Source organism: Rhinolophus ferrumequinum, chromosome 17, assembly GCF_004115265.2.
Source record: "Rhinolophus ferrumequinum isolate MPI-CBG mRhiFer1 chromosome 17, mRhiFer1_v1.p, whole genome shotgun sequence".
Lineage (NCBI taxonomy): Eukaryota > Metazoa > Chordata > Mammalia > Chiroptera > Rhinolophidae > Rhinolophus > Rhinolophus ferrumequinum.
In genome coordinates this window covers 9,685,123-9,707,064 of record NC_046300.1, presented here as the reverse complement: position 1 = coordinate 9,707,064, position 21,942 = coordinate 9,685,123, and the positions used below count along the sequence as shown (strand labels likewise).

General features: G+C 43.0%; 1 protein-coding gene across 1 annotated transcript in view; it reads left to right on the top strand.

The window, feature by feature from the left end:
* Nucleotides 1–1,107: 1,107 nt before the first annotated feature.
* LARS2 (leucyl-tRNA synthetase 2, mitochondrial) overlaps nt 1,108–21,942 on the top strand; it is a 122,287-nt gene continuing 101,452 nt past the window's right edge. The window contains 4 exon segments of the mRNA XM_033133036.1: nt 1,108–1,254; nt 5,180–5,435; nt 9,129–9,257; nt 20,868–20,959. Of these exon segments, the coding sequence (XP_032988927.1) occupies nt 5,202–5,435; nt 9,129–9,257; nt 20,868–20,959 (455 nt within the window). The 5' untranslated portion in view covers nt 1,108–1,254; nt 5,180–5,201.

The window sequence follows — 21,942 nt, the reverse complement described above, 5'->3', positions numbered from 1 at the left end:
GCAAATTCGTTTCAGTATCCCTGATTGCCCACATATGTATATGTTCTTGCCCATATAGGTATGTGTTCTTCAAAGTTTCCTTTAAATAGGTTTTACCTTGTCGTGCGGGGCGGCCTGCAGGGTCTCTGGTCCCGCTCCCCACACAAGAACGCAGGATATGGTGAGGCCAAAAAGGAACACCCATGGAGCCATAGGTAGGGGAGTCACACCACTATACTCTCACTGGCAGCTGGGTTGGAGACACAGGAAACAGGAGCCGCACAATTCTCAACCCTCACTGTGCCGCTTGCAGGCTCAGCCACCATCTCCTTGCTAGCCCCCATTTCTTGCTAGCCTAGCCACGGCAGTTATATTAGTGGCCATTGGCTCACTGGTTACAGCTGACGGCCAACTAGCCACAGCTGATGGCCATCCGATCACAGTCGACGGCCGTTTACTACCTGAGCCAGCACCTTTCTATGTGAGGCCGAGAGCCTGGAAACTGCCCCTTGGGGCTCTGTCCCCACATACCTTTTTTGAAAATTATACGTTAACATCATTGGTCCTTAGCAATTCATTCATTTATTAAATAGCAAGAAACACTTGCAGGGCAAGGGTGGGGGGTGTGTGACAGGATGGGAAACATAAACTCCTCTAGGAAAGTGGGTGGTCAGGCATCAGCTTCCCTGATTTCCAGCCCACGTATTAGGTGAGGAAAACACACTTTACCTCCAATCTTGGCCAAGTAATTAATTCCCCTCCCAGGGCTAGATCACGAAATGGTGGAAGACGAAATGGTGGAAGACGAGGCCTTAACCATTAAGTATCAAGAGGTTGAGAGACCTGCCAGTAGAGGGCTGCAGCTACTCTGGGATTCGAACTCTGACCTCAGGACTCCCCCAGCGCTCTTTACACCACCTGCCGCCTAGTTTATTTTGAGGTCGCTAAACTGATGGCTCTCACACATCGGTAATTGTAAGAATTTGACACCTCCAGGTGTCTACAGCCTTCCCCACGCCAGACGCGGGGTAGAGGGCTGGGCCAAAGGGCAGGGCATGGGGAAAGGGGCGGTCTCTGGGATCGGGGGGCGGAGCCCGGAGCCGCCGCGCAGACCGCCCCGCCCACGGGCTGCCGGGAGTCGGCGACTCGGCTTCGCTGCGCTTCCCGGGGCTCCGCCTCCGCCTACCTGTGTCCGTGGCGGTCGCTATCGATAAAGTTGTTGTTCTGCCAACATGGCGGCGCCCATGGTGACTGATTGGGTAGTGTTCTCCTAAGGTAGGAACCGAGGCGTAAGGAGCCGCAGGCCAGAGCCTCTGTGCAAGTTACGCCCTGACGCGGGCTCCGCGGGACGAGAGACGAGGCCCAGTCTCCTCTCCCCCGCATCGGGAGGTTAAAACTTGCTGGGAACAGGAAGGGAAGGTGGGGACTGGTTTAGGTGGTTTCGGAGCCGTGCGATTTCCGACCTGGAAGTCTCTTAGATCCGCGTCTTTAGACTCTTTGAGCCATACACCCCGTTGATAGCTCTGGGCCCCTTTCCAGAAAAACACACGTGTACACATAGGTTTGTACCCAAGTTCCTCTTCCGCACTCTTACCCTACCCCACTTGATCCCTGGATCTTTGCTCCCTGGGCTAGGGGTTTGGACTCTTACAGGCCATCTAGTGCATCTCTGTGGCCCACAGGTCATTGCCACAGCATTTATTAAGGGCTCAAAGAGCCTCAGAGACCATTTGGGTTTACCCCCTCATCTTAAGGAGAAGCTGAGGATCCAGGCAGGAAATAATTTGTCTGAGATCAGACAGGGAATTTTAGCAGTTGTAAAAGCCAAGATACGGGGTTTTTTTGTTGTTGTTTTTTGGTCACAAAACTTTGTTTCTTTAAGATTATTTTTAACCAGGTACATTCTCGTACAGTTTCTTTTGGGTGCATCCAAATGACTTCACGTGCTTCTCCATATGTTCTGTTTCTTTGCCTGACTTCTAGGTTTCTCTGTCCATATATGATTGTCAATTTGGGTCCAGTGAGGCCCCTCCATCAGTGATAACATGCCACAACCTCCACCATTCTCAAAAAACTTAACCTTAAGCCCCAAATGAGGTTGAGCTCAGGGCTGACTCTAAAGAAAAGTGGGGTAGTGGGGATTGATGCTTTGGAAGGATCAACTAATATGGTGGAAGATAAGATTCCAAACATCTGGGAAAGGAACTGGAGAAGACAGAGCTGTGAGAGAAAGGGGCCAAATTGATCATAAACACAAAACACGTGCCACACCTTTCACATGTATCCTATGGGCATAGTCCTCTAATAAAATGGCTGCTCCTTGTTATCAGGAAGAGGCCATACCCATCAGGCCTTTGGTTGTGGAGTGGCCAACATAGGGCCTGGGAAGTAAAGGACAGGAACTGAAACGAGCTCCAGGAAGTTCTGTGATAAATAATAGCCCTGAATACACTATATACTGAGTCCCACTGAGTCTTGGGAACCCTCTAATACAAAGAGTGTGAACTTTTCTTAAAGGGTCTTGACACGTATTACTATGTAGATTGCAACCCAGAGAGGTGGAATCAGTTTACATTCCCACCAGCAGTGTATAAAAATGTACATTTAACAGGTTTTTACCAATCTGATAAGCAAAATATTGTTTTAATTTGCATTTTTTGATTAGTTGTAAGTTGATCTTTTTCACATATTTATTAGCCATTTGTTTTTCCTCTTTTTTTCCTTTGCTCGTTTTAAAAATTAAGTTTTTAATGTTTCTCTTCTGATATGTGAACTCTTCATAGAGTAGGATAATCTTTTGTTGTTGCAGTTTTGGCAGTTTTCTCTTGGCTTAATGTTTGCTTTCTAATTTTGTTCATGGTGTTTTTGATATACAGATGTTTTACATTTAGAGAGAGATTATTAATATTTTCCTTTCTGAATTCTTCCATTGCTTTTATTCTCAGGACAAAACATCCTGCACCTTGTAAAGAATTATTAAGTACTCATCTATATTTTTGCCTTGTTTTATGGCATTAAAAAAAATTCTTTATATGGGATTTACTATGGTTTATGGTTTGAGGTGGAGCTCTAATTTGAATTTTACCCCCATTCACTGAATAATCTATCACTTTCTAATCTACTTGTTCTTTTTTCTTTATGAACTTTAAGTTTTTTAAAATACCCAGATCTGTTTCAGAATTCTATAGTCTATACCATTGGTTTGTGTAAAGGAAACGTTCTTAGCGAGCCAGGTATTGTGCAAACATTTTTAGAAAGCTTGTTCTTGTTGTGTAGACAGGGAATGTAGTTATGCATTGTTTATAATTTGGTGCATAGTATAATAAATAAGTTATAGAAACAGGATTAGAATTTTAAGTGAAAGAATGACCCTCGTATTGCTCATATTGGTGACCTGTGTGCACTCTTTGGTATTTCATTTGTCATAATGGCTAACCAGCATTGAAACCAAAAATTTGCAAGACTGCAGTTCAGGTCAGTTTGTATTTTTATCGTTTTGTTGTTTCCCATTGTTTATATTTGAGAGGATAATTCAAAACACTCTACTTCTGTGTTCTTAGGGAATGCAGTCTAGGAGAGAAACAGCAGGCATCTTTCTGTGTGCACTTTGCTAAACTGGCATTCTTTGACTTGTAAAGATAAAGAAACACTGACAGTAAGAGAACCATAAAATCTATGACCCTGGTAGGTCTAATTATGTAGAAACTCAATTCCTAAAAATAAATGCTATAGCCTTGATTGTACAAAGTCTCTCTACATTGGGTTGGTCGTATGGAATTGCTGATAATTCAATTGGTTTTATATAGTTCACCCTTATATCTATAGTCATATCTACTTACTTTAAAATAGCCAATGTATAGGGAGCCCAATGTATAGGGAGCTTTTTTTTTGTTTTGTTTTGTTTTTTGTTTTTTGTCTGTTTCTGATTCCACCCTCAAAGAAGCAAGAGGTGTTAAATGCAGTGAGAAGTGGTACATCAAGAATTGGTATGGCAGACCAACATGTAAACTTGTAAAATGCTGTCACTGTGATGCCATTTGATGTGAGTGTGAAGTTCACTTACATAAGCTTGTAATGAACCCTCTTCTCAACATTTGTGACCCAGTACCTTTGTGAAACAAGCCAAACCCTCGTAGATACGGAAAACATTTTGAGAGAATGGAAGAACTAACATCAGCTTAGAGAGCCAGGCTCTTCCTATATTTCCATCTTGGTTTTGATAGATCTATTATGAAAACACGGCAGAGTTTTGACCATTTATTCATAAATCGTAATATTTGATGACCTATCACTTGCACCTTTTTAATAGTGATGCAGTATGAAACTTTTCCCAGGGGGTCATTTCTGGAATTCACCTTTGGAGGAAACCAATGAAATATTCAAATTGAATTTTGAATCACAGCTGGATATCCTGGCAGGCCCCAACCTATGGGTTGTATTTCTAAAAACCATAACACTCACCACTGTTACATGTATATGTTTATTTGTTTGTTTTTTACCTGTTTTTCTCTACTAGTACGTAAGTGCCGTGAAAGAAGGGACTTTGTTTTTGTTCACTGCTGTATCGCCAGTGCCTTGAATTGTGTGGACCTAGTGGCACTCAGTAATATTTGGTAAACGAATGAAGAACTAAATGAATAAGCAGTCTTCTAAAGAATGATTATTTCCCGGTTCAGCCTACTGAGTATATTTAATTCATAATATATATGAAAAATGTTAATAATCGCTCAGAGTCTCTGGTCCTCCTGGGAGGTCTGTGTTCAGATCCCTTCTGATATTTGAGCCTACAGCCAAGCCAAGATATGCTTGGAGCTTTTTGAAGCCTGGACTCTAGGGAGTGAAGCCTGGACTCTAGGGAGTGAAGCCTGCTGGACAGGCCCTGGACTGGTCTAAAGGGAAGGGAGGAAGGGGGCTCTGCTCCCCCCATGCTGTCTGTGAGGTTGTGGCAGGAGCTGACCCAGGCAGTGGTCTCCATTTGTTCCTATGGGGTTTTTGTATCTTTGGTGTTTGGGATCACTGAGCACCTTTATATTTTCCATTAAAAAGATTGTGCTTAGCTCAACTGAACTTCTGAAATATTCTTTTCAGGGAAAGAAATCATCAAAAGAACAAGAGGAAAGCATGTGAACAAGCAGGGAACACTGGGCTGTGGTGAATGGAAGGACAAGCTCACCAGTGTGCTTTCTGCCCTCTTTTTCAGGGTCTTTCCAGTTTTCTGAAGAATGGCTTCTGCTTGGCAGAGATTGGGTTTCTATGCCTCACTTCACAAAAGGCAGCTAAATGGTGGGCCAGGTGTCATCAGTTGGGGAGTGAGGGTGATTCCAGGATGGACCAGAGGTATTTACAGTGCCACGGGACAGTGGACGAAAGAGTATACGTTGCAGACAAGAAGAGATGTTGAGAGATGGTGGCATCAACGAATAAAAGAACAGGCCTCAAAAATTTCAGAAGCTGATGTGAGTATTTTGCTAGATTCTGAGAGGGTAGAGAAGAGGGGTTAAGGGTGTGGACTCGGGAGTCAGACTGCCTGGTTCAAATAAGTTATTAAGTATGTGACCTTGATCCAAATGATTGAATCTCTCTTTGCTTCAGTTTTCTTATCTCAAATGGACAGGGATAATAATAGTGCCTGCTGATCCCTGGGATGCTTGTGAAGGATAAATGAGATCAAAGAAAGATAGCGGCATTTAAGAGTTTCCATGTGGTACATAAGGTCCATGCAGATAGCACCACACCGGGTATTCTGGAGCAGCTCTTCCTGGGGAAGATCATCAATGCATCAGCCATAGCAAGCGTGGGGTCCTTCGTGGTCCATTGCATAGTGGGGCAGCATACAGGGGTCTGGCCCGGTCAGATAGGAGAGATACCTGGGCGCCCTCAGTGGTGGAACTTTCAAGCTGCATTGTCTGAGAAGTACCTGCCCCTCCCCTGCTGTAGCCTTGGCCTCCAATCCTGTTCTGCTATCTCAGCATCATGGTTTGGGAGGTACCAGCCCTTCCCTGGAGTGGTCTGAGGCTGGAGTCCAACCTTGCGGTAGCAGCTGTGTGAATTAGTGGACCCATGGCTTCTGGTCCATATGCACCAGCTCAGTTCTCTTCCTGATTTGTCTTAAGTACTTGGCTGTATCCAGTTTCCATGGAGCGCTCTGCAGGAGGCTGCCTCCTTCTCTGCGAGGCCAGCCTGCTGGGGATCAGGCTTGGATGCAGTAACAATTACTGCTAGTCAGAAAACCTGGTCCTGAGAGAGGGGTAGCGTCTAACAAGTGAAATGATAAAAAGGAAGTCTTGACTACAATGTATAATTATGCAATGAAAGCTTGACTTTACTCATTAGGAAGTGAAAAGCCTTCATGGCAATCTGATCAGACTAATCTGACTAAATGTATCTTGGAAGCAAACGTTAGGGAGCAGTTTAATTCAGAATAAGGATCATAAAATTAGCTTTTTTTTTTCTTTTGGTTTAGATTATAATTCAGTGACTTCCAAACATTTTGAAGTTGTGATTTTTTGATTTTGTGACATCTCATTCTTCTTAAGCGTGTGTGTGTGTGTGTGTGTGTGTCTTAATGATTAAATGGATAAAAAAAACTATGTTTCAGTAATTGGGTAAATAGCTTTAGGAACATTGTGGGTGATCCCCTGGTGGCACTCTGTCAGGGTTTGAATCCGGGAATGGGGAGAGAACACCTGATGAGGAGTCTGGAGCCTGGGGAGGAAAAGACTGGCTCTGCCCCAGAATCAGTGTGAACTTGGCAACATCATTAACCTCCTTGATCCTTTTCAACCTTCGCCTTGTTTATCTCGCGGAAGTGTTTTGAAAATCAAATGAGAAAATGTGACTGAATGCATTTTATAAACTGAAATGTTTTAGAAATGAAAGATATAAGAGGATAAAAATGTGTGGTATGTCTTTGTTAGGAACTGAGATTTGAGTGGATGCTGGTGGGTTTTGAAATATTTATAATGGACCTCACTGTGGTATTAGATACATTTGAAACCCACCCGAGTGAGTTTCTAGAAGTTGAATATTTTGTCATCATCATCAAGATCATCATCATAAAAAGAACCTCTGTTTAATGAGTATTTTGCTATGTGTTAGGCACCATCTGTCCATTTATTATCTCATTTAATCCTGAAACAACCCTGAGAGTAGGTATTATTATTCTCTTCTGTGGGGGTAAGAAAACTGAGCCTCAGGGGGAGGTTTGGCAATTTGTTGAGATGCACAACTAACGTGTGGCAGAGCCAGGATGCTGAGCCGACACCTTTGATCCCATGTTTCCTGAGCTCGTGCTCTCACCCGGACCTTCTTTTGCCTCCCCTTTGATTTAGAGATTGTAGACTGAGCCCAGAAATGCAAAGGAATTTGCCACAGGTCTCAGGACCAGTGGCAAAGCTCAGATCAGAACTGGGGTGCCAGGCTCCTACTGAGCCCCCCTCTTTGTCATCCTCCAGGCTCTTCAGAGCTGGATCTATAAAGAGGCAGAAGTTATCTTTCTCCTGACATCAGACGCTGGCAAAAATAATAGGACCCATTTATAAAGACCATCCTTTTCCCATTGCTTACAATCTTAATTTCTCTTAAAGGCTGAGATTCCGACACTTTTATATAATTATAAAAATTTTCCTTTAAGTCAGATTCCTGCTTAGAACATAAACTCCCATGATTCCTTCTCTTCTTTCCACCCACAGAGGATAGAATGCATTTCATTGTCACAGAGGAAAATGACTTAATTCACACAGAAAGCAAAAGGCAGGGGCAGGCAATAAGCCGACCACCTTTTCTGCAATAAACGAAGATATTTATGAATATTAAAGACTTTTGCTAGCAATACTTTTCTACATATCTTCCTTAAACTCAGTTTTGGAGTTTGGCTTAGCTACTATGTAATGAATCACTCAATTTTACATAAATTTAATCTTTGTGGGACAGGCATACAAAAAGGAGATGCTAATGAAGAAGTTAGATGTGGAAAATATTTGGGGCAAGAGTGATTGTTAAATAAACAATATAAAAACTAAGTATATCACTATACTAAAAGCAATGTGATTTTAATAAAAGAAAAATAGGTTTAATGTAAATACGTTAAAATGAAAAACTAGAAATACTTGATATCAAGGGTTTTCTTGTTTTTTACGGGTCCCAAAGAATTCTGCAACAGCTGTTTTCCCATGTCCCTGGAAATGAAGAGAGTGGATAGTTGGCTTATTTCTGATTCTGTGCCAAGTAACAGAATGAGGTCTTGCACCTCCTTTGAGAGACTTGTTTACAAGCTGAGAGGATTATCTGTGACTTGTCTTCTTAAAGACAGTCCTCATTGACTTCTGAATCTCAGGTCCTCTCTCACACTCCTGAGGTTTTCCAAAGAGTTATGGATCCGCAGTTTCCAATTAAAGTGCGTGATCAATGTGCTGCTTTCCATCCATTTATATAAATCAATAGCAGTTGTCACTTCAGCATTTCAAGATGATTTTCAAGTTTGTGTAGAGTAGTTCCAGGCTCCTTATTTATTCCCTTTTCCCTTTTCTTCCTTCAGTCAGCTTTACTTACCACTCGCTGGTAATTTCTAAAGGATGGGCAGTACAGAGAAAAGTTCCACTCTCGTCTATTTTGCCACATGATTGTGGCTCTGTTAAAAGTTTGTTTAACTTCTTTGCTGAAGGAAGTTTAAAGCAAGGGGTCAAATGAGATTTGGAAAGCATCTGATTTCTTGTTTCTTCTGCTCCCCTGATTACAGTTGGCTGTGTCAATTATGAGTCATGCAAATACTTAGCAAAAAACATAACCCTCCCCGCAACACATACCAACTTTCCCCGAAAATAAGACCTAGCCGGACAATCAGCTTTAATGCATCTTTTGGAGCAAAAATTAATGCAAGACCCGATCTAATTTTACTATAATATAAGACCGGATCTTATAATATAACATAATGTAATATAATATAATATATAATACCAGGTCTTTAGCTCAAACCAAGGCTTTGAATTTTGGGTTTTGACGTTTTTGTCAATTTACATTATGGGGACAATTTTTTAAAAAGGAAACTTAAAAATGTTAAATGATAACCTTGAGTCAAGTGTGCGTGCAGGGTTCGCAGTAAATGCTGAATAAATAAATACTCATCGTCATTGTTGATCATTCTTTCCTAGATGTCAAAGCCCAAGTTTTACGTGCTCTCCATGTTCCCTTACCCTTCTGGCAAGCTGCACATGGGCCACGTGCGTGTCTACACCATCAGCGACACCATTGCACGGTTCCAGAAGATGAGAGGGATGCAGGTAAGGGAAGGTGCCTGCGGGACAGCCCTTTCCTGCTTACTCAGGACAAGCATGTCATAATGTGTGTTCAAGACAAATGGAGAAAACCAACTTTATTATAGTTAGGGTGAGGACAGCTTTGAAGATAAACATGAAAAGCTCAGTGTTTCCTTTTGTGAATTGGAAGACATTAGAATAAAGCTTCTAGATTAGTTGGGGGGGCAGCCATGTGTTGTGCTAGGGACGGAGATGGGGTGGGGTGGGGGGAAAGGTAGCCACAGATGTGGGTAACACATGATACCTTCCCAGGAACTAGTTTGCAGCCTGATGAGGGTGAAACGCATAGATAGATAATCACGTGTAGGGGGGTGAATCCAACAGTATAAATATGGATCAGATGTTGTGAGTAGGAGGTGGGGCCACAAGATATTTCTCTCTTTGTATTTGATATTTTCTGTATTCTCTAAGGAGCATGTAAAATTTTTGTAAGAAAAAATATTTGGAGAGTGACAGCTCTGGGGGAGTTGGTAAAGGCTCCACCAAAGAGGGACCATCTGCCATGGATCTGAGAGGATGACGAGGGAGGAGGAGAAAGACCCTTTGTTGGCTGACGGGGGTCAGGCCCCTCCCCACATTGCCAGTTACCCCAGAGCCTGCTCTGTACTCTTCAGTGACACATCATCTGTCCGATGAGGTGGGAATAATCATTGTACCTTCGTTAACTGCTTACAGAGAGGCAGGATGGAAGAGGGAGGGGCTGAGAGCACGGACCACGGAACCAAAGGGCTAGGATGCGAATACCTCCTCTGCACACTTCTTTCCTGTGTGACCTTTGACGAGACACTTAATTAACCTCTCTCAGATGCAGTTTTCTCTCATCTGTAAAGTGGAGAGAAACTAGTACCTGCCCATTGGCCTGTTGCAAGGATTCAAAGAGGTGACCATGAGGCACTTGGCACAAACCTGGTGCATAATAGTAACCAGTAAATATTAGCACTGCCAGCGGAGGGCTGGAGCCTGCTCATGCCTGCTCACTCCGGCTCCCGGGAGCCCTCTGTGCAGCTCTGCCCAATTCTGTGTTTATCAGTCACCTTAGGCGCTTAAAATCCAACGTGTCAGGAGTACTTATACCATGGAAATCAGCAAACACTGCAAATCAAGGCTTTTTCCTCCAAAGAGCTGGTTGTTAGACCGTAACTGGCGCTCGCACTGGCTAATATTAACCTGTCAGGGCCTGTACAAATGATACTCGCCATCTCCCAGCTCTTTGTAAAGTGTTTCTTTTAGAAAGTGTATCCTTGTCACAGTTGGTTTGAAAATTTATGCCGAATTGACGGACATTCTCAGCAAGAAGTATTCCTAAAAAGGAAGTCAACTTATAAAGTCTCGTCCCTTTGTCATTTGAAGAGTTAATAACTTTATACTATCAGGTTCTGAGATTTGTGTTCTACTTTAAGATGGCCAAAGGTGTTTGTCTCCCTGGTTTATGCCAGGTGTCATTTCCCCCAGACAGTGCTTTTCATCATTTCTGCTGTGTTTATTAGAAAGAGGCGGTGTGGAATGAATTGGCCCTTTGCCTGAAGTATAATTCTTTAACTGTGATTCTTCAACTTGATTTATCTCTTTATTATTATTATTATTATTATTATTTATTTATTTATTTATTACTTATTTTGGACAATTAGTGAGTGTAGACAAATCACTGAAGATTAAGCTTTTACAGCAAAACTACCTTTATGATAAGGTACAGAGAAGCCTGTTGGCAGATAGGTGGTTGAGGGGGCGTAGGAGGGGATTCTAACTTCCTTGGATGGATGAGACGTTACAGAGAAAAAGCTCAAGGCAGAGTTCCCGGCCCAGACGTACTGGGACCCTTGTAGGCAGCGCAGGCTCACAAGACGGCATGGAGTCGCCTACAGTCACAGAGGTTCAAGGTCAGGCTGGATCCAGGAGTTGGACAACCTTTCCAGCTGAGTGACACTGCACATGTCACTTAGTGTCTCTGAATCTCATTTTCCTCATCTTTAATGTAGAGATAACAGTAATTCTTCTCTCATGGGGTGTTGTGCAGGTTAAATGAGTTAGTACATGTGTCTGGCACATAATAAGCCCCTAATAAGTGGAGCTGTGATTATTATACTGATGTGATTTACTCTGGGAAGTCATTCATCACCATTTGTTTTATTTTTTATTTTTCAACAAACAACGAATATGTATTGAATGCCTATTACGTGCCAGCCTTTCACCACCATTTAATAAATGAATCTCTGCCCTCTTCTGCCTGGAGTCCACTGTGTGGAGCTGCCTTCTGAGAAGCAGCTTGACTGCAAATCATTATCTGCAATTTGTATTATTTCTCCTAGATTTGATTGGTGCCTGAAACCACTACTTGTTATTTGGCTTATGGTCTTAGTCTGTGTGATCAGCAGGCACTTAAGGTTCTCTTTGTTCTTCAGTTTTAGTTCCTCTGTTTAAGATGATAAGCTATCTTTTTGGGTTATCCTCCAGGTTTCCCTGACATTAATTCCGTGTTAATTTTTATAGCCCATACTTAAATCAGATCACCCCAAATATAACTGCCAAATTTGGTGAAAATTTGTCCTGCCATTTTCAAGTGATACAGCAAAAGAGAAGCAGAAATCTCTATAATCATCAACATTGTGCAAGCCTGGTCAGCTGCCTCTTGTTTTAAAATACTTCTTTCCCAATGTCAGGACGAGTCAGGGAACAGATAGTGAATCTGGAATAACAGGGTCTGACACGTGTATTGATTAATTCATTCAATAGTCATTGAGCACCAGCTTTATTCTAAACACTGGGCTTTCTACGGTATTATAGAGAAATACAGTTGACCCTTGAACAGTGCAGGGGTTCGGGGCACCAACTCCACCCCAGCGCAGTCAAAAATCCAAGTATAACCTTGGAGTCCCCAGAAACTTAACTACAGTCGGCTCTTGGTATCCATGGGGGATTGGCTCAAAATCAGTCAGTAGGCCTAAGAAAAATTCAGCAAGCTTTGCCTCTTTCTACAACTTGCTAATTTGATGGTTGGTTTGCTTTGTTGAATAGAGATTTGCGAGGTAATTCTAAGGTACACTAAGAAATAGCATTATGAGAAGTAAAAAAATATGGGAGTGACCTATGCACCAAGTCTGCTCCCTTTAAGGCCACCGGTGACCTCTGTGGACAGATCTCTGTCCTCATCTTTCTTATCCTTAGCACCATGTAATACTGTAGACCATTTCCTCCTCCTTGAAACTCTGTTCTCTTGGCGTGAGACTCCACTCTTCAGGGTTTTCTCCTGCATCTTGGCTTCTTCTTCCCAATTTACTCCACAGGTTTTTCCTGCTCCCCTCCATCTTTACATATTGTCAGGCTGAGAAAGTTCCCGTCTGTTCCTAGTTTGCTGAGAATTTTTCTGATGAATGGGTGTGGATTTTTGTGAAATGCCTTTTATGCACCAGTCATCTTTCGGAGATGATATGTGATTTTTCTTCTTTAATCTGTTAACATGATGTTTTATGTTGATCGATTTTGTTAAATATTAAACCAACTTGGTGTTCCTGGGACAAATTTCATTTGGCCATGATGCATTTTTTTTTAACGTATGTATGGCTCTATTCAATTTTTTAATATTCCTGTGTGCATGAGAGAGACTGATGTGTAATTTTCTTTTCTTGTAATGTGTTTGTCTGGTTTGGATATCAGCGTTCTGCTGGCCTCATAAAACAAGCTAGGAAGTGTTCCCTTTCTATTTTCTGAAAGTATTGTATATTATTGGTATTATTTCTTCCTTTATTGTTTAGTGTTCACCAATGATGGTACCTGGAAGTTTTAAAATGACAAATTATAATTCTTGAATGGAAATAGCACTATTCAGATCTTCTGTTTCTGCATCTGTTTTAAGTTGTCTTTTTCCGTGAATTTGTCCAGCTTACCTCAGATTCTGTTCTGGACTGCCTTCTCATTTTTTCTCTGTGTACTTTCCCTAGTTAGTATCATCTATCCCCTATATTTTAAATATGATAATCTTAAAAATTATAAACATTTCCAACAACGAAGTACAGAGAACATTATGACAAATACCCAGACCTGCCATCCCATTATAATAGATATTACCATTTAATCATATTAACCTCAGCTTTTCCTTTTTTAATTGTTCAGATACAATTGTGCCTCTGCACAATGTGATTTTAGTGCTTCAGTTCAAAGTAACCACTCTCCGAAGTTAGTGTATATCCTGACCTTTGTGTTTTCATGCTTTTACTCTGTATATTGTTTAAGGATACATACACACACTTACATGTAGTATTGTGTATTTTTAATTTTATATGAAAGATATCTTAATATTCTGCATATTTTTTCACTCGGTATTTTGTTTCAAGATTATCCTCTGTCTCTAGAGTTAGTTCATCCATGATGAGTGATGTGTAATTATGGCAATATTTAATTATCCCTTTTTGCATTGATAGAGTTTTAGGTTGTTTCAAATGTTTGCTGCAGTGAACATCCTTGTACCTGACTCATTAGCCTGTGGGAGAAATGCCTTGCTGGGTCACAGACTACATGCACCCTCATTATTATTACATCTTGTCAAATTGCTTTCTAAAGTGTCAGTGCCAATTTATACTCCTACCGGCAATGAGTGACATTTCTTACCACCCTGCATCATTGACAACACTTATTAGCACTAGACGTTTTCCTCTTTGCTAATTTGCTATATAGGAAATGGCATCTAATTGTGTTTTTCATTTACATTTTCTAGAGAAGGTGAGATATTTTCATATGTTTATTGTCTGTTTAAGTTTCCTCTTCTCTGATCGGCTTGCTCTTCTATGATTGGCTTGTTCTTCTCTGATTGGCTTGCCCTTCTCTGATTTGCTTGCTCTTCTTTGATTGGCTTGCTGTTCTCTGATTGGCTTACTCTTCTCTGATCCACCTTGCTCTTTGATTGGCTTGTTCTTCTCTGATTGGCTTGCCCTTCTCTGATCTGTGTGTCCTTCTCTGATCTGCTTGCTCTTCTCTAATTGGCTTCCTCACATTGTTTGCCAAGTTCCTCTCAGATTGTTTGTCTTTTTCATATTGCTCTATAGGAGTTCTTTATGTAGTCTGGATTTTTGTTTCTTTGTTAGTTAAATGCAATGCAGATATCTTCTCCCAGTCCATGGTTTGTCCTTGCATTTTGTGAGACCAGCCAGGCCACAGATTGTAACTTGGGTTTGAGAATGGGCGAGAATGATGATTGGGAAAGATCAGGATTGCTTTTATTTTGGTTTCCTCCTAAAGAAAATAAGTTGTGCAAAGGAGAGAAATGAGACAAGAGTGTCAAGGGGTCATAGGGGTTCCCTACGCTCTTGCTGTAGCATAGAGATGTGCCTGAAAGCCATGATTGTCACAGTTTTGGGGGAAAGCTAAAGTTTCCAACAGCTGAGCAGACCATGGACACACAAGTGGATTGAAGTCCTAGGCCCAAAGCGGAATGTGGAGGGAATGTGGAGGGCCGTGCCGGGCAGATAAATCATCCAGCTTCCAGTGGGACTCCTGTGGACTTTATAAGTGGAGAGGCAGGCGGTTTGAGGATGATGAATTGATTGTGAATCAGGAGCTTTAGTCCGTCAGTGGCCTACCCGCCTCCCACCTCATAGATTTGTTGCAAGGTTCGTGTAAAACGATCAATGAGCAAACCCTTTAAAACTGTAATGTCATTTTCCAGTGTAACCCAATGAATAATAGCAATAATAAGGTAGTCCTGAGGTTTGGATATTTAAACGAGCTGCCGGAAGCCAGAGATAAATTTTCTCTTTCAGGAATCAGAAAAGGCTGTACTGCCAATCGGTTTCTTTATAAACTTGTACAATGTCTGATGACATATTCAAAGTTTAGTACCATATGGTGATCTTGTTGGTTTTCATATGTTGTATGCACAGATGGTTGGAAAGTAAAATTACCCACCTCCCACCTCGGCTGGTCTCCCCAGCACCTTCTGGGCCAGAAGTGAGGTGATTGAAGCCTCAACATGCCTAGTCCCCCTCGCAGACTTGGGCTCATTTGTCTCGGGCAAAAAGCTGCTGGGCACTGCCCGAGGGGAGTTTCCTGTTTGGGCCTCTTTGCTGTTCCCTGCAGAGGAGGAAGGACATTGAGGCTGTGTGTCTGGCAGCTGCGTGATCATAATGACCTTACCTATGAATGTCAGGAAGCGAGGGGGCATTCTTAGCCACTGGACAAGAATCTGCGTCTCGTCAGTTTTCAGTTTGCCAGCCAGTCAACAAGTGTGTGTGCAGAGTGCATAGCATGGCATTTAGTTTTCAAATTTTCACATCTCTGTAGCATCTGAAAGTAGAAAGTGGGTTTTCAGAGCTGATGTTCTCAGACGTAATTTGAGGGAGAGAATGAATTGCTGGTCCAGTGTCTTGATTGGAAACCAGCTGATTTATCTGCCTGTCATGTCCCTCCATGTTCCCAGAGGAGGGCTTCTGCTTTGGGTCTAGGTGCTGTCACTTGGGTTTTTTTACTCTGAAATGTTTGCCTGGATTTGATCCCCAATCTGTAATAATGGTGCGTTATCACACTTGCTCAACAAAATTAAATGTTATGTTTCTCATTTCTTGCAAATAAACTGTTGAATCTACTCCAGAGAAACCATGGCGCTCTCCGAAAATAGTTTTTTGAGAAGCAGTTACTGTGGTTGCTGTCAATTAGAAGCTGAGTTGGTTTCAGATATAAAGTTTTGTTTTATGATGAAAGGGCGAGAAGCTGATAGTTCTTAGGAAATTGGGTGGCTCTCACGTAGTAACAACTGGTGCTACTTCTTTCTCCATTGGGAAGTCAGATACCAGCTGCCCCAGCTTTCTTCCCTTCTACGTCCAAAGTCTTCTTAACTGCTCCATCTCACTTCCTCTGTTGGAGGAAGAACTGTACCATACATTGCCTGTTTTTTTTCTTCCTAAAAAAAAATTATTTTAAAATTGTACACAAAATTCCATATTCCCCCTTTAAAAAAATAAAAACATGACACAGATAAGACTGCAGTCCCCTCCGACCACCCCCGTGGGCAGCAATCTCTGGTATTTTCCAGTGTATCCCTCCAGAGCCTTGTCTGTACATTGTCGTATGCAGCTGTGCTCTCCCCTGTATCCCTTCGCTTAGTCTGCTTGCCATCCATCCTGCTTGGCAACCGGGATTCTGGGGGAGACATTTGTTTTTGTTAACTTTGGGTAAGACTATGAAATATGAAGAAGCTTTAAGATTTTTCTAACTTTATGTTCATAGACAGCTTGGGTTAAAACATCTTTTTGTGTGAATTTCATCTGACAACAAAATTAGAAATGAATAAGTACATTACGTGAATCCAGACAGGTTTTTTGTGGCTGTCTTCTGTACTGACTTTATTTAAAAGTAGGGATGGCTCCTAAGAGAATCTTAATAGGAGATGCATTGAACCGCTCCATTTTGGCAGTTCCAGCCGAGAAGCCAAGTGGGGCTTAAGTTTTCCCTTCTCGTGGAACGGTTACGCAACAGATACGTTATTCTGCCAACGAAGCAGCCCAAGGAGAACTACAGCGCAGCTGGAAGCTGCCCTCCTGCGTTGTCTGGATGGATTGAAGAACTTTCTAGTGATCCAGCACGTATCTCCCACAAGGGATTTTGTTTTTTTCTTTTAGGTCTTGAAAACTAAAAAGAAAAAACTGGGAAGCTTAATAGTGAATAGAAGGGAATGTTTTTCATCTCTGGATTAAACAGTACTCAAGAGGAAGCTATATCCTAAAGGGTGTTTGTTTGAGTTGGGATCCTTGGCTACCAGGCACTAAAACCCAGCTCAGACCAGCTTAAACAAAAAGGGAGGTTTCTGTTGTTGTTTCCTCCGGATCCTGATGTAATTTACAGAATTGCAGGCAGTGTTGTAGGAAGCAGGCCCACTAGGATGGGGACCGAGTCCTTGGAGCACGTCAGGACCCTCGTCTCTGTCCACCTCCCGTTTCTGCTGCTGTCCGTGTGCCGGCTTTGTTTTCTCAGTCATCTCTACCAGGTGGAAAGCAGGGCCGCTTGGAGCCCTGGTCTCACATCCCTGTTTATTTTGACCAAGGAGAGAAGAGAGTGTGCCGTCGTCATCCTGGTCTCTGTTGGACACCCCCCACTGCACCCCACCTTCCACTCCAGATAACAAACAGCGTGGAGAAGGATTCTGGCATGTACCCCGCTCTGTAGCCAGGGGTGGGTTTTGTGATTGACAGACCGCAGCAGGACTGTATGAAGTTGGAGGAGGAACAGTTTCCCGGAAGAAGGGGAGGATGCTGTTCAGAAGGATGGAACACTTTGGCTGTGCCACATTTAGCAAGAGGAAAAGAGACCTCAAGTCCAAAAGATCGACCGGGTTGGGTGATGTCTGGGCAGGTTCCTAAAACCACATGGCATAGATATACCCAGGGAATGTTAGAATTTTTTAAAAGGACATGTGCGCACACACACTCTCTCTCTCTCTCTCACATATTTTGTACAGATATCCGTGATATGAAAAGAAAAGCAGGTCGTAAAATTGTATAGTAGGTTCTATTTCTGTAAAAGTAAGCCAGCAAGCTCTTATGTATGTGTACATATGTTTGTGTATTTGTGTGTGAGTGAGGAGGAAAGTGAGGAAGGATGGCAAGGCTGGTGTGACTGGTTACACCGAGGACTCAAGAATGGGGCCGGCAGCCAGGGGAGCGGGTCGCTGTGCCCGTATGTATCACGACTGTGTCATTTCACTTGTTAAAATAAGCTTGCCTTATGTTTACAATTTGAAAAACATCCAGTAAATAAAAACAGAGAGGAGCCTATTCAGATTATCCTCAGGAGGGGTGTGGAGCTTGGGTGTCCTGTCATCTCAGGCTGGAAAGCCAGGGCTATCCAGACTTCACAGGTTTCCAAGACTGGGAAGGCCAGCAGAGGACATGGCAGAGCAGCCACTTCTGAGCAACCAGAAGCTGGCGAGATCCACAGCACTGTTTGTTCACCAAGTTTATGTATATACATCCCTTCCAGAAAGCAGATCAGAGTGGGTCAGACCCACACAGAGTGGGTCAGATAATATGGCAAAATCTACCAGGCAGTGACCTTGCTCAGGGCAGACAGAGGTCAGCCCCTTCCTGCCCAGCACACAGCTGGCTGCCTTCTACTCATGGACTGTGTCTGGTCCAGGCAGCTGTGGCAAGAACAGACAGGCTGCTTTCAAGTGAAGCACCTGATGTGAGCCATTCATTTTGCAGGAAAGAAGAACCACTGGGCCCCTTTTATGGAAAAGAGGGCCAGGTAGCTGGCTGGTCCTTTGAGCCTCGTGGTCTGGTTGGTTTGGTTAAGAAATTCCTGTGCTTCGCGCCAACCTGCCACAGAGGCTTGTCATACATAACCCACTCTTAGGAGTGTACATGGATGAGGACATGTGTGGGGTCAAGGTGTCTCTGTACCTGTTATCAGGCAGCCACCATAATAAATGTGCCCAAAGACATGTGGGCTGAAATCTTGACAAAGGAACTGGGGATGTGTGACCTTGTAAGGCGCTGAAGACCAGGGAAGCAGATGAAGCAGCTGCCACAGCAGCCAGCAGTGACACTTCCAGGGCCTGTGGTGTGCTGGGCACGTGCTGGGTGCCCACAGGTATCATGGCATATAATTCTCAACAGTTTGAGGTGGCTGCTTTCAGTCACAATTGATGGTTGCGACTTGGAGTCAGTAATGTGCCTCCGGCCCCATGGCCAGTGAGGGACAGGTTTGGGTTTGGGGCCTGTCCCCTCAAACCACACAGCCTCCTGAAGAGTGAGCCTTTGTTGGTGTTTCCTCCTCACGAGCCTAAGGAGTTAGAGCAGCTCTGACTTTAGATACATAGTCTTCTTTCTTGAGGTGGAATTGTTCCATCAGACTACTAAAACCCCAAAATAATAGCGTGCATAATGGAAGGGTGGCGTTAAGGCAGGTGGCTCCTACCCCTGAGTGGGGCAGGCCTGTTCTCTCACTGCTGCCTGCTAAGGGGGCTAAGGAGAGGACAGATCTGGGAACGGGGATGGGAGGGTGAGTCCAGGCAGTTCGGGACACCGTGGTCGTAGGTAGTTAAGGACCTGAAGCAGAGATGGCCGTGGTGAGACTTGTGTGTGCCTTGCAGAGTCCTAGTCCAGGCAGAAAGATGGAAGAACACTCTGGTGCACAGTGGGAAAAACCAAAAAGGAGATGGAAAAGCACATGTATAAACGATATCCCAATTTTTAAAAATTGGATATAAATTTACCAAACTTAACTGGTTATATATGGCTGTATGGTATAATAGAAAATTACAGGTGAGTTTTAATTCTTTTTGGAATATTTTTCTCATTGTACCAGCTTATTTATAGTGAATATGCATTACTTCAGTAATCAGGGGGAAAGTTATTTATAAAAGAAAACAAGACCTGTTTCTTTAGTGAAAACTGTCTCTTTCTGGTGCGCATGGGTGGTGGATGAGGTGGTGCCAGCAAGTACCTCTGAGTTTTGTCATTATCCCAAGGAAATTTCTGTGCGTGATTACAAACCAGCCAACCAACCAACCCTCCAACCAACCCAGCTCATGGCAGTGGGCAGACCAGGGGCTTAATAGGAAGTAAGAGGGTTGGTGGGAAAGAGCTGTTTTCTAGAAAAATTGGAGTCTGTATGAGTCGTTCCCATGCACAGGTAAGCTTCAGAAATCTGGCTGGAAGAGAAGTAAGGGCCTGGGTTTTCAAAGCAGGTGTCTTTCCTGACAGCGGAGAGAGAGCCTGGCCTTCCGATGCTGTCCCTCGGTACCACAGCACGTGTTTCAAGCTGTTGTTCTCGTTCACGGCATGTAAGTTAGGTTGATAGAACTTGCTATTGAAGCGGCCAGCTGAGCTGTAGCTGGTGGTTCATTTGCAGAAATGAATGCCTTACTTGCCTAAACTGGCTTAAGGTAGTTGCTTCCGGTGTGACCTGGCTAGACTGCTCACACTTGCTGGGCCGCAGTTGCTCAAACTGTCAAATAAGGAGGTGGGGGTGGAAGATATATCTCCAAAGCCTCTTTGAGCCCTAAGATCTTGGCATTCCCTGTTCTTTGGAGAGTGGAAATACAGGAAGTGATTTGAAGTGGCTGTTGCACACTTGAAAGGGGGCTAGTGCAACTGAGGAAGTGAGTTTTTAATTTAAATTAATTTAAATTTATGTAACTACATGTGGCTGGTGGCTACCATACTGGCCCATGGGCCAGATTTGTCCCGGCCTGACTTTGACAGCACAGCTCCTTAGTTGGAAAATATTAACATGAGGTGAGCATTTTGAACAATACATTTTTATGTATACATACTTTTGAAATTGAAAGAAACTTTTTATAATTTCAGAAGAGCAGTTAAGGTTCAACAGACAAGACAGATAAGAAGAAGAAAATAAAAAGTAGTCATGAAAACACCTACTCAGAGATAACTGCTATCGGTGCCTTGGTGTATAACCTTCTAAATTACGGCACAGATAGCCAACTGGCTTTCAAAACCACATTTTGAAATCATCCAGAGAGGGATGAGGCCTGTTAGTAGGAGGAAATGCCCCTTTACGGCTCAGAAGAGAACACAGACGTGCGTCTTAGCAGTCTGCCGTGCCTGATATTTCTTGTCTGGGTACTAGGTCATCAACCCCATGGGATGGGATGCATTTGGACTGCCTGCCGAAAACGCTGCGATTGAGAGGAATCTCCATCCAGAAAGTTGGACGCGAAGGTATGGATTTATGGGCGTGTGCAAACACATATATCCAGAAACCTTAAATTTTAAAAACAATCTGTGCATGACTAATAGAAAACAAAGCAAACAGAACACGGTGGCCTGCCAAGTGATACACAGGTTATGTATATATTGGGGTTTGTCTTTTACTAAGAAGTCACAAAGAGGGTTTTGGGTATTCGTTCATGTGTTCATTTTGATGCTTTGTTATTTACACGTTACTCTTTCTTTGAGTATTTGCATTTGGAAGGAAAGAAGGAGAAGGTTGCATTTGTTAAATTTCAACAGTGCTTCTCATTTTCTTGACCATAGTTTGAGCTATATCCATATTCCACATTTGAATTTTCTCTGAAAATTCTGTTCATTTATTCCTTTGCAACTTTGAAGCAAGAGGGCTTGGGCATTTGATGTAGAAATATATGGCCAGTTTATTCTGGGCATGGCTTTCTCCAAGGGCACACTCTCGACTCCTCCTGTTCCCAGGCTTCCGTGTCCCTGTGGGCTGGCAGTGCCCATCCCGCTCCCTCCTGATAGAGTCTTGAGGGCATCATACCAGAACCCAGCAGAAGGTTCTGGGCCCACCCCGTAAACTTTGCTTCCCTACCCCACCCCTCTGAGACATAGAAGCATCGTTCCAGGGTCTGGCTCCTATATCCTCACCTTCCTTTGCTTTATTTTGACCAAGGCTACAATGTAAAAGCATCCATGGCACCATTCAGTTCTCTAGGGGAAATGATCAAATAAAGTGGATCAAATAGGGCACACATTTGATGTCAGCTAGACCAGGGATTGGCAAAGGTATAGCCCATGGGCCAAATTTGGCCCTGCCTGGCTTTGTAAATAAAGTTTTATTGGAACATAGTCACACCCATGTGTTTACATATTGTCCATGGCTGCTTTCATGCTACAGGGGCAGAGTTGAGTAGTTGTGACTAAGATCATATGGCTCACAAAGCTGAAAATATTAGCATCTGGCCCTT